We start from the raw sequence: 20297 nt of genomic DNA, 5'->3' as shown, positions 1-20297 counted from the left end.
TTTCCACAGCACTGTGAATGTTAAATGGGATGTGTTCAATAAAGACATGAAAGATTATAATTGTATGTTGTTAGCTTAAGCACATTGTGTTTTTCTATACTTGTGACTTTGTTGAAGATGAGATCATATTTTATGACCAAATAATGCAGAAAATCAGCTAATTCCATGTTTGTACTGGAATTAATTGTTGTACTGTGATTTAACGAGCCGGGTCCCGCTAAGTGCTCCAGTGTTAATTGACTGCCAACTGCATGGAAGAGTTAAACAGCAAGACCAGCTTCGACTAGATTCACCAGCTAACTTTTGCTGGTAAACAACATGGCTGTGTTGGTTTACCAGCTAGACCAGCACTAAACAAGAACTAACCAACATAAACCAGCCTAGACCAGCATAGGAATTTCATGCTGGTTAAACTGTTCTTTTTAGTTGGGTAATGTATCTGTGTTGTAGATGACATGCAGCACCGTAGCTCACCGTTGGCTTGCATTAACAAAGCTTATCTCTGTTGCTGAATTGTGGCCCTAAAAAAATAAGTTCTATAGATAAGAAATTTCTAAAATGGTGGGTGTGAATTTGGAAGGAAACTGGGGGAAATGCCGGTTTTCCGATGACAGGCTCATGAATAACAGCATGGACATTTTCAGGCTGGTTGCTGATGCAATAACCACTACCCCTGTAGATAATTTTTGAGAGTTATACTATGGGAATTATTTAAGCGCGAATATATCACATGGCCCTCCACTGTTTAATAGAGCTGAGCAGGGAAAGGCACTTCCTTTTCCAAATACCTCAGGCGGCCCTACAGGAAGTTATGCTTTTAGGTTTTGGATGCTGATAACAGATGTGGATTGCGATTGTCCTCCTACCCCGGAGGCCGATGGAAGCCTACAAGACCCTAAATGGTCTGGGAGGGTCTTGGCTAATGGTGCTACGTGCTGCACAGGCTGTAAGCCATGAATGAACAAAACACCATTTGATTGGTTAGCTGATACCTCCCTTCCCCCTTGGCACATAGACACTCCATGTTAAAGCCACTTAATGAAGTACTACAGCAGGACTCCTGGGGCTTTAGCAACTACCATAAACACCTACCATCTGATGTGCTCTCAGAGAGTCGATTGACATGAGAAAAGCATCTATGAGATCCCTGAAGGGTGGAGAACATCTTGTTTGGCTGACAGCTCAAACTATTTTAACCTTGAGTGTCTTGACGGAGCTCAAGCAGAGCAACCTTTAGCTTTTGAATAAGTTAAGAAATCCAAGAATTTTAAGAGAAACTTGAAGAAGTGTGAAAGTTTCCAAAGTTTAGGGAGTGTTAAGACCCATTTGATTATCCTCTTATATGTGCTTATGTTTGAAGTTATCAGAAGACCCTACCTTAAATTATTAATTTGACTGACAAATATATATTTTCTTTTGCATTCTATTCAAAATATTTTAAGCCAAATGGGCATAAATGCCTTCTCCAGCCTTAAAGGCATATAAATGATGTATTAACAGTTCTTTTTGTACAGCTATTGCACTTTTGTAAAAGAAAAACAAAGAATGGTTACTGTTGAGTATGCGTTAAACTCTGGCCATTGATTTCACCATCGCAATGATGAACCAAAGAAGAGATACTGCTCTATTCTGCCTGATCTCATGAAAATTACGTGACTGGTGACATTTTAACAAAATCATATTACTTGGTTCATGTGTCATGGCAGTTTTCACTGACATGAAATGTCCACAGTGTGATGCTAAAAGCAATTTAAATGTTCTCCCAAACAGATGAGGTTTTAAGCTCTCTCGAGTTTAAAATTAACAAAACCTAAACCTAACCGATAGTGTCATAAAAGCAATTGCGAGATGAAAAACGCAATTGCTGAAACCACCACATGGTTTTGTGGTGCTTCTATGATACTTTTGGCTCACGTGTCGACTTACGTGCTCTTCAGGACTCGCATTCCGGTCCTTTGCATTGCAAGTGCAATGCTCAATCAGCTAGCGTGCAGTTTGGTCATGCTTGAACAATCTTGTAAATGTAGTTGGTTATGTAATGCAAACATTATAGTGTATCGCCTAACAAGTCATGCACTATAGTAACATAACATAAATGTCATAAAATAGCATTGTATGAGGAACAGGGTGAAAAGTGATTATTAACATGTTGTTTTACTTGTGATTTGTGTGAAAGTGAATACAAATTGTTGTTGTACCACCTCTAGTGTTTATTTCACCAGGAAATTGTTGCGATATGTACAATGAGCCACGTAAAAGTCCTTTTGCAAAAATGTAGATATAGTAACGCAATTCTATGAGACCAGGTTGTGTCATGGTCTCGGTGAGTCTGCTGGGTTGTTTTCTTTTGTAATTACATTCTCTTTGTTGCGGTCAGGTGTCACTGACTCGCGTGATCGGCGTTGCCATGGAAACCTTGATTGTTTCCATGGTAACGCTGATCACGCCAGCTTGCTGCGAACGAGTGGCACCTGATCGCCATTAGTTCCCGGGTTATATCTTACCACTCTCTTCCTCTGCACTAGTATATCCTGTATCGTGTCTGTATAGTGGTTACCAGTCTGTGCTGTGTGCGCTGGGATTGTGGTTACCATCCTGCCTGTTTGCCTCGCCTCCTTGATGCTTCTTCTGAGATTCTTCTCAGAGATACCTGTCTGCACCGGAACTGCTCTGCACACGACCACTACGCACACAAGCCTACGAACATACTACTCTCTCTAGATTCCTCGAGGAGCTACTCTACACGACCACTATGCACACAAGCCTACAAACATACTACTCTCTCTGGATTCCTCGAGGATCTACTCTACACGACCACTACGCACAAAAGCCTACGAACACACCATCCTTCTCCACACTTCAGTCGGTGCCGGGTTCCTCTCTCGAAGCTTTACCAGCCTTACTGTGTTTATATTAATAAACTGATCATTGTTCTCCACACTTGGATCTTTTGTCTCATCCTTCCTGACAGGTTGCCTATATTTCTGCAAAAAGTTCACATTTTTACATAATTTACATTATTCTCCAGCAAGTTCAAGTCTTTAGAACTGAGCTGTTTAGATCATGCATCAAGCATAATACAATTTTTCTAGTTAATCAAAGTGACAACTCACTAGCTTCCATCATATCCCCCAGATGTGGCACAAAAGTTTCTGGGCCATTTTAACTGCATTTCCAAAATGCTAAACCTGCACAGCTGGGTTTTTTTTTTTTTTCTCTCTTTTGGCTGAAATAGAGCATATTTTCATCAGCGACAGGTCTGATTTTGGTGAAAAGCTTGGCAGGTAGTGAAGCATAAGGTCATTGGGATAATTGCTCAGTCACTCTGTTGTTACTCCTGGTTGCTAACAACAATCTTTTCATAGATCACAAGTGCCAGTGGAAAAAGAAGCTCTAACTTCTCTGAGCTACAATTACCATTCTTCCCTAAGCAAAGATGTGTTGCTTTATAGTAGGGGTGTGCAGCGAAGCCATTATCTGTATCTGTTCATATGACAAAATTATCTGTATCTGTCTCTGTATTTGGATAGAACCGGGTGTTGACGGGGCTTAAACCAGAACTTCGTCAAAACTAAATGAAATGCCCATTTTTAAGTGTTACTCTTACATTTATAGTTTCTATTAACAAAATATGCCTTGTACATGCCTTTTCATAATAATAGCCTAATAATAATAATTATATACAATTATAATTTACAAATATATTATTTTCTTCTTTTTTTTTTTCTTAGCAGATGAAGCTGAATTTGTAGGCTACATTACCTGTGGAATATGTTGTGAACTGTGGTTTCTCCTGGTATTTCAGATATTAATATCGAAATGAAACAGAATTTTCATTTGTCTGTGCATGTATAACAACATCGTTCTGGAGGCAGGAGGTGTCAAGCAAAATGTGAAATGTCAAGCACACATTTTGCAGTGAATTATAAATAGAAATTCAAACATTTAAAGAAATGAAAAATTCAATATAGCCTACAAACAGGTGAAAGTCCCGTAAGTCTATCAGAAATGTCTATGATAGGACACCATTATTTAGTTAAATAATAATAATATTAATATAATAATAATAATGTTACATTTATATAGTGCCTTACCAGAGTTCATATTTTCAAATTTAGCACAGTTTAAAGAAGAAGAAAAATAAAAAAAAATAAAATACAATTCGGAGCATGTTTCAGATTCTTCATTTTACATAAGGAGGAATATTCCTAATAGATGAGTACTATATGGAGCATTTTAACCTTTATGGAGCATTTATGTTAAGAGCTCCGACATTAAATCACTTCAGGTCAGGAATTTAACATCGTGCTCAGGTTTAGGCTATAAATAAATACATGAGAATCACGTGTGAATCGTGTGATACATTAACATAGACATTTCAAGAAGTGAAAAGTGTATATGATGTCGGATCTTAGTTAATGTTGCACTTGACAAGCTCCAGACGTGCACAATTAACCGATACCGCAAACTGAGTTGAGACCGCGCCCAACCGATCTGAAATCACACCGTGCACATTTTCATTCATAAGGTTTACACTTTAGTAATATTGTCTGCACAGATTCATAAATTCACTGTAATTTTGGATATATTTATTTAAAATGTCACTTTATCCTTGTGCTTTTTGGATAATCAGTCATACAAAACATTTTTTATATTATTCGGATGATTCCATTATTCATTTCAAAGTCATTATTCGTGCCTTTCCAAATAAGGTATTCGGCTTCAGGCACATCCCTACTTTATAGAATGCTGTGCTAATTGTTAAACAGGGTTGAGAGGGTTACTTTTAAAATGCATTCCACTACAAATTACAGAATACATGCTATAAAGTTTAATTTGTAACATATTCTGTTAGATTACTCATCATCAGTAATGTAATCTAAATACTTTGGATTACTTTTTCTGCACTGGCAGATTTTTTTCACTTGTTTTTGACTATAAACAAGTGAATAATGTGCAAAAACTTTTCAAATGGCAATTTACACAAGGTTAACTATTTTTGCTGCTTCAAATTACTTCCAAACCCCAAAGTTCTTTTTTTCCTGATGTTAATTCTGTTCATAGAATGAAGCATAAATTCTATTATTTGTATCTTTCTGTACAATATAAGCTACATTAGTTAGAATTTCTGATATAAACAAACCTTAATTCTTGAAAAAATACCCAAACAACATGCAAGCCATTCACACATCATGAGCCGGCAGCGCTTCACTTTCAGTTAATCATGTGAGTAAACGCACCCTCTTTGCTTCGGTCATGCTGCGTGGATGACAGCCTACATTCCGTGTTTCATTTGTTTCATTTTGCTTTCCGAACAACACATGATGTAATAAGGAAAACACCACTATAGCTTCCGGGAACGTGACGTCAGCAACGCAATGCATGTTGGGACTTTAGGACACGGAAGCTGTGGTGGATACTGTGTTGTATTGGATATAGACGGTATAGTTTGTATTATACAGATAAAAATACGTAACAATGGTGAATGTTTGTTCTGTAATTAACTGCCATAATCGCACTCACGACCGGCGTGGAAACCGTATTTCAGATGGAGTGCGATTGGTCTTCGTTCAGGCCATTATTGTTTTTTGTTTTTTTTCTGTTTATTATCGCTGTTTACTAATATCTGATAACTGATGAGCATGTCCTAAAACATGGCGGCAACTACCCAGAATGCAATGCGTAGGGGCGTAGTTTCCCAAGCTCTATTAATCCTTGAGATTTCCAACCCAGCATACAGGTACACCCTCCTTAAACCACGGTCACACTCAAAATTACATTCAGTGATTAAAAGAGAAAACATAAATCCTCATCATGGGGTTCAAAAATATTTTCAAGCCTATTCAAAATATAAATTAAACCTGGAAATGAAGTTTTAGGATTTTGCATAGGTGATTCGCTGAAAAGGGCTAAATAGCTGATCAGCTTGTGATGCGGCGAATGGCTTGCACATGCAGCGTGAGTCTCATCACACTTTAATAGTGTTTAGTCTCCCATTCAGCTGATGAAAACACGCTATGTGATCATGAGGAAGGATTACATCAATATGTAGATTGGAATGCAGGTGCAAAAAACGTCATATAAATAAAATAGCCTGCTCCTCTCTCGCTGTTGCTTGCGTGCCAGTGATTACATGATTACAATGATATAATATAAGAAATATTTAAGATTCCTCACAATTTCGTGATCAGTAATCAAATAAGCAAATTTGTGACATTAACCGTGTTAACTCATTTTATACAAAAGGACAGGTTTTCTTTCATTAAAGCACTTAAGATGGCGTTGGCACAGCCATTGACCAGGAAAATAAAAAATGGAACTCCATGTCAAAAAGTTTGCCGACCCCTGGAATAGATTAAATAAGTAATCATAATACTTTTTGAAAGAAACTGTATTTTGATTACCAACAATTACATTTAACTGTAGTGAAATACAGTTACTAATATTTTGTATTTTAAATACGTAACGCTGTTACATATATTCTGATACTCCCCAAACCTGTTGTTATTCATATTGCTTTCTCTTCCCTAAGAAGGCATTTTTCAGTGGTTCTCAACTATTGGGAGACAGCAGGGAAAACAATGCTAAATACAAAAAAAATAATTTGCAACTAACTATTATCGTGTATAGACTGGATAGCAAAATAAATCGGCTTATCAACTTTTTTAAAGGAAGAGGAAAATGCTTACCAAAATAAAATTAATCTGTCACTCTTTGATATAGCTAGTACTAAAACAATATTTGGCCCAGTGTTTGTTCCACATAAAAATGTTCATGGCTGGTAAATCTCACTTCTGCTGTTCAGTCGACACTTGATGTTCAACTTAATATCTTTGGTCTTAAACCAGTTAAGAACCACTGCCATATTGTCATCCCAGCTTTGTTTTTAATATTGAATGTAAATTGCCAAAGAGTTGTTAAAGCCAGTAGACAGACGTAGACCAGACAATAAGACTTTATCAAACAAACTGTTCTGTTCAGATCTTTTTCTGTCTAGACAAGCAGTCCAAGAGAGAGGCAGACTGATGTTTGCATGAAGTATAGACTCATATGAGAGGTAGACACAAAAATGGGAATTCTGACCAAAGCAAAAACCTAGCCCCAACAAGTGTCCAGATCAACAATAACAAGCACATCCTCTAATGCATTAATGTATTCAATTTTTTTGTCCATGACAACTTAGATGTTCACCCTTAATTACCAAGCAGACCCCTTGAAGTCATTAAGATGTTACACCTGCTTCACTGATAACATTATAATCACTCCTGATTCACAAGAAGAACTTCAGAAAACAGTAGTATTCTTTCATAAAATATTATACTCGTACTTACTTTCCCCTATTCATCTGAATACCATGCTCTTGAACAGTTCAAATGTGCCATGCTCTCATAACTGAATTCCAGTTATCCTCAAAAAAAAAAAAAAAAAAAAAAAAAAAAAAAAAACAACTACATGTGCTTTATATCATTTAACAATAACATGTTTACATTAAGCTTATCAAAATGAGTGTATGTAAAGATTTCTACTTACTTGTAATCAGCATTGCTGTTCATTTGGTTCTTACACAAAAATGTCAGAAAAACTCTTCAGTTTTACAACTTGTGTAAGTGAAATAAAGAGTTTCAGGCATTATCTAGACCAATTACCATGCATTGTTAAATAATAAGTTTAAAGCTAACATTAACTATTAGGCTAGGTTCCTCATTCACACTGGTCACCATAATCAAATCACTAGAAAGGCATTCCCCTCTTTCCCCAGTGGGCCATACCAAGCGTGCACAACTTTGACTGGGTGGGTGGTTCCCAAAGTGAGCAAAGTAAACAATGACTCTTGTCAAGGTTATTCACAATGAGCGCTTGAAATATTTCTGGATATTTTAACAACTGTTGAAAATTGTTATGTCTGGTCATTCATGTATTAATTATTTTGAGTGGCTTGTAATGCTCTTCCCCCTACTGCATGTATGGATGGATTAAACTGAAAAGACATATTAGGCCTGTAATTCACAATAAAATATATTAATAATCATTTAAATGCATGATATTTGTGGTATTTTGACTACATATTTATAAAGTTGTTGGTTATGTAGTCTACACTTCTTTCTGACAAAACAGCCAAAGCTGGTTTGCTGTTTTTAGCTGGTCTCCCAGCCTGGTCAGGATAGTCTGTTTGCTGGTTTTAGAGAGTTTTTCATTTTTGGGTGAACATTTCCTTTAAGTATGTTATTGTGTCATTGTAGTGGTATCTTATCAAAACCAAACATAAACATCATAGATTGATTAACTTTAGGCTACTTAAACTTCCCTGATAGTGTCATCCAATCGTAAGATATTATGTCTAGACGATGCCAATTCACTGCCGCTTTAGCTAAAGTTTTCTGAAAGAGTTTTAGATTTGAACATCTGCTCTTGTGTTGCATTTCTTAGTAGGACAGACATAGCTATGATACTAATGAGGAGCCTACCCTAAATCCCATATGGATATTGACACAGCCCATCACAGCTAATAGTTTTTGACTTTGAGGCTTCATCAGGACCTACTCCATGGTAACCCATTAGCACTAATGGCCCTCATTAAATGCACCGGGGTTTGATTACATCCTCTTAAGTGTGAAAGTCTGAAGTTCTCAATTGCGACACATTCCTCCAAAGTGAACATGAGAAAATACAGATGAGGACAAAGTGTTTTTTCATTTACTTTGTGTCATCAAACACTTGACTCGCTTTTAAAGAAATGTGCTATCAATATTTAGTGTGTCTGGCTTTTGTCCTATGGAAAATTCTGTTCATTTGGCTGTAAAGTTATTACCTTGAGACCAGATTTTTCTGTTGTTTTTTATTCAAACTCTCAGTGTCTGGTGGAAAGAAAGGGGATGAAATCACAAACCAGGCATGTGATAACACAAGTTAGCGGAAGACACGACAGGAGTCCTGGCTCCATATTGTCCCCATTCTGTCCCACCCTCGCTGAAGGGTGAGATGGAGTCATTTGCCGGCATGCAACATTGAAACAGTGCAGTTTCCTTTCTGGCTGTATACTTCCCATTTGAAAACTCGGTCAAGACATCATTCCAAAGCACCACTATAAAAAGATGTTATGTTTGAAATGCAAAAAAATGCCAAATGTGGAAGAATCTGACAACTTCTTTAGAATTTGAAAATTTTAAAGGGATAGCTCACTCAAAAAAAAAAAAAATAAAAAAATAAATAAAAACTCTGTCTTCTGTTTAGTAGAATTTTCAAGCTGCTCTGTCCATGGTCACCATTCACATTAATTGTAGTTCTTTCTCATATGAAAGTGAATGGTGACTAGGGACCGCTGTCATTTTATAAACAGTAATTCAACAGTCGATACTCAACAGTTGAAAATACTCTCATCATTTACTCACCCTCATGCCATCCCGGATGTGTATGACTTTCTTTCTTCTACTGAACATAAACTAAGATTTTTAGAAGAATATTTCAGCTCTGTAGGTCATCACAATACAAGTAAGTGGTGGCCAGAGCTTTTAAGGTCCAAAAAGCAGATAAATGCAGAATAAAAGGAATCCATATGACTCCAGTGGTTAAATCCATGTCTTCAGAAGCGATATGTTAGGTGTGGTTGAGAAACAGATCAATATTTAAGTTCTTTTTTTTACTATAAATCTCCACTGTAACTTTCACATTTTTCTTATTTTGTTGTTGGCAATTTGTATTCTTTGTGCTTATAGCCACATACTGGGACGGGAGGAGAATTTATAGTAAAAACAAAAAGACTTAAATATCAATCTGTTTCTCACCCACACCTAACATATCGCTTCTGAAGACATGGATTTAACCACTGGAGTCATATGGATTACTTTTATGCTGCCTTTAAATGCTATTTGGAGCTTCAAAGTCCTGGCCACCATTCACTTGCATTCTATGAACCTAGAGAACTGAAATATTCTTCTAAAAATCTTTGTTTATGTTCAGCAGAAGAAAGAAAGTCATACACATCCGGGATGGCATGAGGGTGAGAAAATGATGAGAGTATTTTCATTTTGGGGGGAACTATCCTTTTAAGATATAATTTTCATTTTTTGGGTGAACTTTTCCTTTAAGAAATACTCTAATACTAATTAATCCACTGCATATGAATAAATATGCAGTCTCTGTGAATGATGGTGCTTTACAAGTGATTCACCAGCAAGTGGTCTTGGTATTGTTAATCTGAAAAGGATAAGTACATTACAGATGCTGACATTTTTATACAACTACCATACAGTATAGGTAGTTAAACTGTAACCTGGTGGGTTTCCATGGCAATTTTTCAATATGAAGAAAGCCATCTTCACTGTTACTAATATAATTATTTCTCTACATTCCAGAGCCAACCACAGCAACTGTTGAATTACTGTTTATAAAATGACAGAAACTGGAAAAAAGACATGTGTAAAACCCATGCAGGCATAATAAAAGTATGTTTATTGTTTTAACCAAACTAGCCAAACAAAGTCCATTCAAAAGATCAGCAAGCATGACTGACAATATAAAACAAATGTAAAAATCTATTTTTTATTCTTGAAGGGAAATCTTTTCAGCAGATGAGTGTGCTTCTACATCGCTTTCTCAGTCCTATTTGGCCTCCTTGATATAAACGATTAAATACAACATGCTCTCAATCCAGACAAAGTTGTTTGCTTTTTTGTTTTTGTTGAAAGGCTTTCTCTTGCTCTGGATATAGCTATTTTGACACCTGGGGATAATTACAGCTCTATTTAAGATTTGTTTTGTACACTGCCTGGCATCTGAATCAACGCAAACTGTCAGCTCCTTTCAAGAGGAAAAGTTGTTTGGAGAACAGAATTGGCACGGATGCAGCCTCTGATGTGGATGCCTCCACAAAAGAATCATTCCAGCTCAGCTCACGTAATTGTGTGTTTTCAGGATAGGCTTTTCGTGAACTAGTGGTGGCAGAACTATCAGCATCTTTCATATAAAGAGAAAGCAACATGCTACTTTACTCAGTGGCAGCCTTCCGCATTCATTAAAGGCCAAGACATCTGTTTGATCAAATGGTGCGGAGTTGTTTATCAAATGTTGCCTTGGAAAGAGCGATCAAGATTGATGCATTTTACGCCACTAACAAAAGATTTTAGAAATTAATGTAGATGAATGGCTTTGTTTTGGGCTGCTTATGATGGTTTTATGTGTGGCAGGTTCAGTTGTGTATAGGGACAGATGGCTGAAGGCGGTCTTTGTTGAACACCTCAGAAATGGTAGTGTCTTTCCTTATTGTGCAAAAAGCAAACCTACTGTTTGCATGGTTGTAAAGTTGTACAGGGCCATTCTATTTTGATATCCTCTGCACAATGACCCCATGGTCACTCTGCACAAAGGTTATGCAAGCACAGGTTTCCTTTTCTCAAATAGGCAACATTAGACAACACATGACTGTAAATATACTGTATATGTGTGTACAATGTTAGTAAAGGGTGTGCCTCCTGTGTTTAGGATGTATTTATAGATAGTTTCTTTTGTAAATGCAAGGAAGAGCTAGTGAGAACTGGCCAACTTGAATCCATGGCTGCCCCTGAGTCTCTACAATGGTATTTCCCATATTTCCGTAAGCGTCCTGCTCTAAGAACTGGCTGTCCTTCCTGAGCACACTCTTTCATCACTAGCAGACAAGGTTGGGAGGGTTACTTTTGAAATGTATTCCACTTCAGATTACAGAATATATGCTGTAAAATGTCATTTGTAACGTATTCCGTTAGATTACTCAAGGTCAGTAACGTATTCTAAATACTTTGGATTACTTCTTCAGCACTGGTAGATTTTTTCACTTGTTTTGACTATAAAAACTCTGCCAGTACAGTAAGACAAAATACACATGTTAAAAATACATTCTCTGAAAAACCTAAATATCTTATACAGTGTTGTTTCTAAAACAAGATTAATCAAATTGATCTCGTTTTAAAGATTTTTTGATATTTTTACAGGAAAACAATACAAAAATTATTATCAAGAATATGATTTTTGCCCTAATATCAAAGGCAAAAAAGGCTGTTAATGTATTTCGTTACTCCCCAACCCTGCTAGCAGAGTAGCAGCAATTATCAGCCAGAGAATGTGAGCAGTGTGGAGTGGGAGCAGAATTTTTTGGTGGGAGCAGCGTGATTTTGCCTGGAGCGGGTTTTTTGAAAGCCGGAGCATCAGTGTTCTCTATCGCTTCAAGATCACTCTGATACCACACCATTATGCCCATAACATGTTAACTGCTCAGAGATACGGTCGGTAAGGAGTACCTGCCCACTCATGGGGGAAAGAAAACTATCCCTGATAGTTACTCATTTATTCCTATGAAGAAAACAAGGAAAAATATCTGATAGACTTGGTTATTTCAACAACAAAAAACATGATGAAAAGCAGTTTTTTGCACTTTAAACAAAGACAAAAAAACCCAAAAGTGAAATTTGATTGCCTGCAAACTGACAATTATGCATAGGAATGAATTAGTAAACAGGCCTGTATTTCCCCCATGCCAAACCATGGACCTAGTGTATGATGGAGTTACATCTACACCAGATCACTGAATATTAAACACAGTGTTAATAGATAAGCCATCAGACTGAAGACGGGTCTGAATTTTGCCGATGAAAAGTTCATTTTACATGTGGAAAAAAATGTGGCTGGGTATGGGGCTATTCGGACTGAATATGTTCTTGCGCTAAAGCAAAAATGTGCCAGCAACGATTATAGTATACACTCACTGAGCATTTTATTAGGAACACCTGTACACTTACTTATTCATGCAATTATCTAATCAGCCAATCATGTGGCAGCAGTGCAATAAATAAAATCATGCAGATATGGGTCAGGAGCTTCAGTTAATGTTCACATCAACCATCAGAATGGGGAAAAATGTGAGCTCAGTGATTTGGACCGTGGCATGTTTGTTGGTGCCAGACGGGCTGGTTTGAGTATTTCTGTTACTGCTGATCTCCTGGGATTTTCACAAACAACAGTCTCTAGAATTTACTCAGAATGGTGCCAAAAACAAAAAACATCCAGTGAGCGGCAGCTCTGCGGACGGAAATGCCTTTGTAACAAAGTTCTTAGTTTTCGTGACAAGGGAGGAAGCGGGAGACGGCGAGATCCAACTTAAAAGGGAAAACTTTATTTCCCACAGCTTCACAGTCTATATATATTCCACTTTTCAGTGGTCACACTCAAACAAATGCTTTTCAGCACAATACAAATCGCACTCTGGAACACTCTGCTCAGTGCAGCTCTGCTCTGGCTCGCTCTTAAAAGCCCGTCTCCACTCTCACTGTAATGACAAATAGCATTTAGAGACAATCATTGCCAGGTGATGATCCTTACTGTTCTCATCTCCTGATCTCACTCTCCATTCACAAACTGGCACTTAACTACGCCCCCCGCCACCCCCCCACACACCACCACCACAGCCTTGTTTATGAGAGGGGTCAACGGAGAATGGCCAGACAGGTTTGAGCTGACAGAAAGTAACTATGGTAACTCAGATAACCACTCTGTACAATTGTAGTGAGCAGAATAGCATCTCAGATTGCACAACACGTTGAACCTTGAGGCGGATAAGCTACAACAGCAGAAGACCACGTTGGGCACTATATTAGGACCATAGTGTATAAGAAAGTGCTCAGTGAGTGTATATACACAGGTGTCTAGAGACACATGTTTCTGTAGTTCTTTTTACTTGATGCGGTGTCTAAAAATGCGAGACACTGAAATAAAAGCGAGAAGCAGTGCAACTGTCAAAGACATCTGTCTAGCACATTTTTACATAGACAAACAGTTTAAAAAAACAAAACAGCACAGATGATGCAAAAACACATTTGGTGTGAACAGCCCCTAATACTTTGCACTCTCTCCTCTTTCAGATGAGTAGTCTATTCAAAATTGCTCTTGTAACTGTATGGAAGTTACTTAAACATGATTTTATTTAATACATGTTCATGATAAAAAGCTTATTGAAAAAAATATAGCTGTTCGGGTTGTAGTCCAGAAATTCAGAAGATAATGAATTTAAAACTGCCATGTTTTATAAAAAAATTATGTTCCTAACAAGTTGCTAGATCAGGACTACAACACTCGCGTGCTTGTGGTAGCTGCAGTCCTTATTTACCAATTTGTTAGCAAAATTGGCTTTAAAATTCACATTTGAGGTATGACTGTGTGTAATTTATGTTGTTGAACAAAACATCTTTATTTCAGACCTTATTTTACTCATAAATTGAAAAACGCTATTATAAAAAACCATAGGAAATTTCCAAGGAAATCCATGGTGAATGAGCCTTCCACGTTCATCTACTAATAGACGTCACAGCTTAACATAGCTATTTTATAATGGTGCGATAAATGCACACAGATTTTTCTATGGAGCGAATTTGGACCAGGGTTCTTTAACGGGGTCCACTCTGCTCGCATACATTGCCATCAGCTCTACTTCCACGGGGCCTGAGGCTTGCAGTCTGTGATCTTGCTGTTGTGCAGTCATTATTGGTAATAATCCTCTCCTCTGGATATGGACTGTGACCTTCTCAGAGGGCGGCAGACATAGGAAATTAAGAGTGTGAAACACATTATCAAGATAATTCTGACTGCGGAGATGACTACTATTTCAGTCTTTTTCTCCCCAGGAGGAAGTAATGGCCCTGCAGTACTGAGAGGGCTAATCAATGTGGTACAGGGGCAAGAAGAGTTGCAATGGGCTTGAGTCCAGATGCTTTGAAATGAGATTCAATTAGGAGTGAATATGATTAGAGATTACATTAACAACAGCTCATAGCTGATCTGTGGCACTTAGTGTTTTCTGTGGCCTTGGAAAACCTATCAAACTGCTGTCGAACTCAGTAGTTCAAATGCCTCTTAGGTTTTATGTGGCACTAAGGAGAATCTCAAAAAGTACAAATATCTTCAAATACCTTTGATCTTTAAAAATTAAAAGGAGGAATCTTACTGGACCTTTTTTCAAATCTAAATGCATCAAATAAATAAAAGCATGTGTTGTTTTAGATAATGGGAGGTTGACTGAGAATGAACTTTCACACAACAGGGTTGTACCAACGTAGTCTCATGACAATTCGTGATAATTAGTTAGAAATGGCAAAACCATAAGCTATTGTATGACTTGCCTTGATGTAATATAAAGGTATGACTTTTAGAACAATCAATCAACTAACAGAATTTTACATTTAAAATAACACTTTTAAGAAAAGAAACGTCTGAGAACACATTTGGTTACTCATTCCATATTTATTTATGCAATACAAATGACTGATGTCAATAACCTTCCATCGTCTCATTCCAAACCATGATGTTTTCTTGCTTGTGTTGTATACAAGTTATTTTCCTATTAAAATCATGGTAAGGTTTAGGGTTTGAGTAAGGGGTTATACACTTTATGGTTAGGTTTAGGTTTGGGTTAGGGGTTAACATTTTTAGAACATTGTTTGTACAGTATGTTTGTGTAGTTTCCTCTATGGTTGTAAAATCAACTCATACGATCACCATCTTGTTTTATTATTACAACTTGTCATGACACCAGGCTGATGTGCACTACTCAGAGTAAATGTTTACTTTCCAATGCAATTGTTGAATTTGATTTGAATTGGAATTGAGTTGCAAAAGTAATGCAGATTTGTCATTTGAATTTAAGGAGGTAGAATTAAAATGCAATGAAATTAAAATGAATTCATATAACTTCTGTATGTGTGGTTATTTTATAATAAAAAATTATTTATTGTGTATTTTTATTATTTAAAAATTAATTAATTATAAAAATATATTAATGTTTTGATGGCTGTGAATTGTTTTGACACTACTAAACTTGAGATATACGTCTACAGATCAGGAAATAAATATGCATAATCAAAATTAATTATGTAATTATATTTTGTCGCAAAATTTGTGCTGTACTAATTAAATTATTCTATTGTGTCACTGTGTTGAATTTATTTTACTTTCATTTCCTGTTGCTTCCAATTCAAATTCCAACTCAACATCCTGTTGTGGGTGGCCAGTTCAATTAAAAAATTGTAATTCTGAATTTTGTCCAACCTTGTCACACAATGAACAATACAGTTATTTTTGTTTGTGTGTATTACAGATTGGTATTGTTGAAAATAAACAGAAGTGTATTAAATTGCATTTGGCTACTTTTTGGTTACCATTTTTTCTTCTTTTTATTGCCTCATTTTTGCTGAGGACTTAAACTGATGAAATGAATGACTAAGTTCAGGCAGGTGCGGCTCGTCTATATGGGTAGGTAGGGCAGAGCCCCACCTAAATATTCATCCACTTGAAAACATACACATACAGTAGATCCATACTATAAACTGCCAATAATGTAATTTGTTTGCGTAAATGTGTTCAAAATGCTGACATATGTAATTAAAAGCAGGCCTATTATAAGCACTGATCCTATTTCTAAGTCATAAATGAGCTGAAAGCTCAGTTACACAGTGTTTGATATAGATATTCAAGCATGTTGGGCAGAGAGCCTGCTGCCCACCCAAACTCCACAGTGCCCCTCAGTTTTTCCAAACAATATTTGTGGTCAAATATGGTACTGCAACGTGCCCTCAGTGAGACCCACTGGGGCAGAAATTAATCTGCCCATACGTAGTGCCAAACCAAATGTAACGTTAGCAGGGGCGGGTTTATGATTTTTGATGCCCCAAGCAACCAACCAACCCGGGGCCCCATTTTGAAAAATGTTGCTTAAAAAAATGACAGAAAATTGATTTTAAATCAGAATTTTAAATTCATCCTATCAGCTGTTGTAGCCAAGTACATTCAAAATGTTTAATGAAAAAAAAAAAAAAATCTAGTTAAAGATAATTAATACTAATTAATGATAAAATAAGGACATATTTCCCATTTTCTGAAGTATATGGGTTTTCTAAACAAAGTAAAGCATATGGTAAGCATATGGTTTGCCATGCGGACTTACTAGACTGTTTCATTTTGACGCTGAATGCTGAGGAGGAGCCTAGCCCACAGTCTTAGAAGGACTTGTCTAGGAAGGACACAGCCTAATTAGGCTGCAGCCAATATCTGTGGTCACGAGCCGCTACTGAGTTTAGGCATGTGACTCTGAATGGTGCAAACTGATAGGTTCTTTGAACTTCTTATCTGTTAGCCAATCGGCTCACATAGTGTTAGCTAATAGGTCCTTTGACATGTGATCAGGTAGCCAATTAACTTGCATATTCTCTCTTTGTCTAACATTCAAATTTGCTCAGTTTGCAAGTAAGCCGGTTTCACTGCAGCACGCAGCGAGAGTTTAAAATTCTGAAACCATCACCTCCCCAGCTACACGTGTCTAGATCTGCTACAATGGGATTTTTATGTCTAATTCTGCAGCAGCATGTTTTGTGTTTTTCTAATTGTGCAGCAGCATGTCCACATGCTTTAATCAGTGGCTCCATCCGAAACCAGGAAAAAGGCTGTATATGGAGGTAGGAAGGGATCAAGGCACGTCCGAATCCAATGTTCTCGTCATATCCTGTCTAGACACCTTCATCTGATAGATTTTTGAAGACAGCATAGATGTATCGTTCACTGCCTATGAAATCTCACAATCCAGTGCGTGCGGATCAACAGCGGCTGAACTGAAGAAAAAAAAATGGCAACCAAAAAGGCAGTTGATAGCCAGTATAAATGCAAGTTTTTTTCCCCCACTTTTTCCAACTTTTGTTCCATTTCAAGCGAGAAAGTAGTGTTGTATTAAATATATGCTTGGTTATTGCCAGAACTCTTTTGATTTTGTTCTAGATTATTTGACCTTTGTGGTTCGGTTGGACTTAATGAATGCTGGTATCCTAGCAATGATGTGACATAACGCTGCCTAGGAAGCCTGTCCGAAACAGGTTTCCAGAGATACCTTCGTAGGTAAAAGCTGTCTGTTAAGTCGTTGACTGAGGTCAGCGAGACAACAAGGTTTCAGACGTAACCATTATGTCTGTGTATGTTTTAGCTGTAGCAAGTCTCCATACTTGCTCTGCAGCAGCAGCGTAGAACAATATCCTATCAACATTACTTTAAGAAATTATTATGGGGTGAATATATATATATATATATATATATATATATATATATATATATATATATATATATATATATATATATATATATATATATATCTACTCTTCCTTAAATGTATTCAGTAAAGTATTCCAAATACATCACATAAAAAAGTAACTACATGTCAAGAATTACATGTGATATGTCATTATTATCTTATCTGAACAGCTACATCTCCAATTTTAACTATTCTCAGTAAATCTGAATAGCTAGTATTTTTAAATTAGATTTGGAGTTGAACACGTGTTTAAAAAAAAAAAAAAAAAAAACATTTGTGGAAGGCAGAAGACAAACAGAAGGCAGTTTGTGGTCAACTACAATATTTTAACAACATTTTAATTTTATTTTCTTAACCCATTATTTGATTGGACTGACAAAGAATAATACATTTTGACACAAAATTAGATCAGAAATTCAAATAAACCATATTTATTTTCGAGATTATAACTGCATGCCACACAGAAATTAAACTAAATTGTGAGGTCATGTGAAAACAATATAGTATATTAATGATTTTAACTAGGCTTGCTTGCATATTTCCATATTTTTTTTCTCTCTCTTTTAAAACCAACAATTTTATTTTTGGGTAATTTTGATTCTTTTACTCATCCTTTGTTTGTTTTTATTGTTGTTTTATATTTTTTTGTGAATCACTTCATATGAGATGTTTTCTTTAAAAAGTGAGATATAAATATTACTATGCCTGTATGTTACAATAACCTATGTGTCACATTGAACTAGCCTCCCATGTCTATAAGCCACACATTTTACAGTAGTTATATACACAAGGTTTTTCTGTTGTCGTTTGGACTCTGATCTGCTTCCCTCTTCATTTTCCCTCTTTCAGTCTTTGCAGTACTTTCTCCCAAATTTTATCTATTCATAGTATTATTGTCATTAATAACTTCTATTTCTCAACAGTTCTTTATATGGCAAGTTTCTAATGTTGACGTGACTCACCAAATGTTTATCGTGGGAAACATCATGCATGCAAATGTTATATTTGTGGAATAACATTGCTGACTGTATTGTCGCTAGTGCACAGCTGACAGCGCACTGATTGTTAAGGTGTGCCGCTGTGGTTGCCAGATATTCAATCCCGGAATCATTAAACATGAATAAGGCGTTGCATTTCCATACTTTGTGCCTATCATCAGACCTTTTGGTGACTGTGGTCCTTTTTTAAAGTATCCCAAAAACACAACCCACAATTCTATGGCCACGTACACACTACAAAGTTTCTGGAGTGACAACCGCATTTAAATGCGGGAGTGAATCTCCTAAATATTCATTCCATGTGTGTGCGGCACAGGACTGACTCCTGCAATTGCGATGATTGACAAGTGATAACCATAGCAACGCTGCAGTGTCTCGCGCCTGTGAAACAGGAAGGCCACCAGTTTAACCCAAAACCATCCGTGTAGCGCATGGTGATTGAATGCGAACGTTACCCCCTGCTCTGACTGCTGACAGAGGCCCAGCGAAACGTTAAGTCTTGGGGTCCTGGAGCACCTTAATACGGCCCTGGACAGAATCGCCATGATTTGTTTATGTGCGTCTAAGTGGCTGTTGTTAAACGTGCGCGCTGTAATGTATTGGTTACCCCAAGACCATAGGGCTGATGAGAGAAACTACATAGGAGAGAGACACACTGAAATATATGAATGAATGAAGACCTACCTCTGTTCATGTGACTTACACCAGGAGAAGCCATTAATCAATTCATTAACACCTAGTTGTTCAGTTTGGTTCCGTACACACTGCGTGGAATGTTTGAAAATGCGATTGTCACTACCTGAATTTTTCAGGAGTTAATTAGATTGTCACTCGCATATTTTATTGAACTGTGTGTGTACAGAACAGCATTAAGCACTCATAGGTGAACTGACAACCAAACTTAGCTGCAGTGTGTATGTGGCCTATGAAATTTAACCCACGATTGTGTTTTCAAATTAGCCCAATTTGTTGTGAGATCGCGAACCTGGCAACACTCTAAAGGAAGAGAGAACGAGTGTGTAGCCTGGGCTTGTGCGCTTTTTAGAATTTTTAAATTTTTTATTGACAATCATTTTCTTTCACATCTGCCTAATTTGTGTTCATTATGAGAGATGTATTCTAACAAAATTTTATAAAGTAACTGTATTCTGAATACAGGTGCTTGTAACGGGGGCTGAATACAGTTACTTCATTTTTGTATCCTG

The 20297-nt window shown here is 36.9% G+C and overlaps 1 protein-coding gene across 3 annotated transcripts in view; it reads right to left on the bottom strand.

Annotated features, from left to right (window-relative positions):
* Positions 1-20297, bottom strand: part of LOC127429005 (rho GTPase-activating protein 7-like) — a 104521-nt gene that overhangs the window by 24605 nt on the left and 59619 nt on the right. For 2 of the 3 annotated variants that reach the window (XM_051677723.1, XM_051677724.1), the window contains exon 1: positions 7531-7735. The exons of the other annotated variant lie outside the window; for it this stretch is intronic. In XM_051677723.1, the coding sequence (XP_051533683.1) occupies positions 7531-7543 (13 nt within the window). In that variant the 5' untranslated portion in view covers positions 7544-7735. Of the gene's footprint in view, positions 1-7530; positions 7736-20297 lie in introns of those variants that run through there. 3 annotated transcript variants of the gene reach the window in all.

Source organism: Myxocyprinus asiaticus, chromosome 38, assembly GCF_019703515.2.
Source record: "Myxocyprinus asiaticus isolate MX2 ecotype Aquarium Trade chromosome 38, UBuf_Myxa_2, whole genome shotgun sequence".
NCBI classification, from domain to species: Eukaryota; Metazoa; Chordata; class Actinopteri; order Cypriniformes; family Catostomidae; genus Myxocyprinus; species Myxocyprinus asiaticus.
This window is presented reverse-complemented; position numbering and strand designations above follow the sequence as displayed.